The sequence below is a fragment of the Nicotiana tabacum genome, chromosome 14 (genome assembly GCF_000715075.1).
Source record: "Nicotiana tabacum cultivar K326 chromosome 14, ASM71507v2, whole genome shotgun sequence".
In the NCBI taxonomy this organism is placed as follows: domain Eukaryota; kingdom Viridiplantae; phylum Streptophyta; class Magnoliopsida; order Solanales; family Solanaceae; genus Nicotiana; species Nicotiana tabacum.
Genome location: NC_134093.1, coordinates 39,455,130 through 39,457,402, shown reverse-complemented (window position 1 = coordinate 39,457,402; position 2,273 = coordinate 39,455,130). Strand labels below are relative to the sequence as shown.

General features: G+C 43.0%; 1 protein-coding gene across 1 annotated transcript; it reads left to right on the top strand.

Annotated features, from left to right (window-relative positions):
* Nucleotides 1–1,568: 1,568 nt before the first annotated feature.
* On the top strand, nucleotides 1,569–1,994 carry LOC142168903 (uncharacterized). The gene has a single exon (XM_075230077.1). It carries the CDS (start codon nucleotides 1,569–1,571, stop codon nucleotides 1,992–1,994), a length of 426 nt encoding a protein of 141 aa, XP_075086178.1.
* The last annotated feature ends 279 nt before the right edge of the window (nucleotides 1,995–2,273 follow it).

Below are 2,273 nucleotides of genomic sequence, written 5' to 3'. Positions count from 1 at the left end.
CCTCGAAAAGTTGGCATTAGCTCTCGTAGTTGCCTCTCAAAAGCTTTGGCCTTATTTTCAATGTCACCCAATAGCCGTCGTGACAGCCTTTCATTTAAGGAATGTCCTTCACAAGCCTGAGTTGTCAAACCATTTGGCTAAATGGGCAGTCGAAGTTAGTGAATTCGGCATTGAGTATAAACTGGGGACTGCAATTAAGTCACAAGTTTTGGCTGATTTCGTGGACGATTTTAGTCTGGGATTAATGCCTTTGGCTGGTGTCAGGGATGACGTCAGGAGTTTGGACCTCATTAACGAATGTAGATTCTAACGTAAAAGGGTCCAGCCTTGGAATAGTTCTGGTCACGCCTTTGAGGGAGACCCTAAGGCTGACTATTAGAATTGTACTGTTAACTAACAATGAAGCTGAGTATAAGGCTTTGGTCGCAAGACTTGAACTAGCCCAGGGGCTAGGCTCTGAGGTCATCAAGATAAAGTGTGATTCCAAGATGGTGGTAAACCAAGTGTATGGGATTTTCGACACAAAGGAGGAGTGTATGCAGCAGTACTTGAACAAGGTTCAGGCGGTACTTGCATGATTCAGAGAATGGTCAATCGTCCACCTTTCCGATGGAAGAAAATGTGGACACATATGCATTGGCTAGTTTGGGGTCATCCACATAGATGAAAGGATCTGATTCCGGTACGGTCGTCCAACTGCGATGTTCGGTGTTGGATGTGGACGGCTACTGCGAAGTAAATTCGACCAACTTAATTTGGGACTGGAGGAATGAGTTCATTGAATATCTGAGGCATGGTAAATTACCCGAAGACCCAAAGGCGTCCTGGGCACTGCGGACCAAAGTAGCTCGCTACTTCCACGTAGATGGGTAGTTATACAAAAGATCATTCCAAGGACCACTAGCTCGGTGTCTAGGGGCCTTAGAAGTAGACTATGTGTTGAGAGAGTTCCACGAAAGAGTCTGCAGAAACCATTCCGGTGGAGACTCGTTAGTTCTCAAATTGATCAGGGATGGAAATTATTGGCCCTAGATGGAACAAGATGCAAAGGCATTCATACAAAAATGCGACAAATGTCAACGACATGCACAGTTAATGCACCAACCAGCAGAACCTTTGCATTTGATGGTGTCTCCATGGCCATTCATGAAATGGGGGATAGACATAGTTGGACCTTTATCACAGGGCATCGGAAAGGTAAGATTTCTCTTAGTTTACCAATTATTTCACTATGTGGGTTGAGGCAGGTCCTTACCAAAAGATCGGGGAACACAAAGTAGTTGACTTCATATGGGACCACATAATCTTCTGATTTGGAGTACCAAAGGAGATTGACTGTGACAACGGGCCATAGTCATAGATGTTTAAAGGTCACCAAATTCTTGGAAGGATTAAAGATCAAAACAATTACTTCTTCATCATACAACCCGAGTGCTAACGGGTAGGCGAAGTCAACTAATAAGATAATCATTAAAAATCTTAAGAAGAAGTTAGAAGATGCTAAGGGAAAGTGGCTAGATGAGCTACCAGGGGTGTTGTGGGCATATCGGGCCACGACAAAATCGAGCATGGAAGAAACTCCATTTTCTTTTGTATACGACTCAAAGGCTCTAATACCGGTGGAAGTGGGGGAAGCAACTTTAAGGTTTTCCCGAGCAAACAAAGAGGCAAACAATGAAGCATTGCTCTTGAAGCTGGACTTCCTTGAAGAACACCGAGACCTAGCATACGTGACGATGGTGGCTCAAAAGCAAAGGATGGAAAGGTATTATAATCGCAGGGCGAATCTCCGTTATTACAAAGTGGGAGATTTGGTTTTGAGAAATGTTACTCAGAGCACTCGGGAAGTCAGCGCCGGGAAGCTGGGACCAACATGGGAAGGTCTTTATCGAGTTTCAGCTATCACCAGTAAAGGATCATATGAATTAGAAAATCAAGATGGAGTCAAGCTACCCAGCAATTGGAATGTGGCTCACCTCAAAATGTATTATTAATGATGATTCTTGCCAATACTGAAAGTATGTGCAACACACTTTTTCCCCTCAACTAGTTTTTGTCCCAGTTAGATTTTTCCGGCAAGGTTTTTAACGAGGTAGGAACAAAAAGCATACTACAAAGGATGCATCATCAGCAAAGGCAAGACCTTTAAATATCAAGGTACTAAAATTCTCACATCGATGGTAAAACACTATGTGGATGGTTAAATAATCTTTGGCTTGATGTCAAGCCTCGCCTTCCATTTTTAAAAAGGATTATTTTAACAATTCACAAGT

Bases quoted from the DNA above. Each gene is read 5' to 3' on its own strand.
- LOC142168903 (XM_075230077.1), top strand. From the start codon at position 1,569: ATGGAAGAAACTCCATTTTCTTTTGTATACGACTCAAAGGCTCTAATA.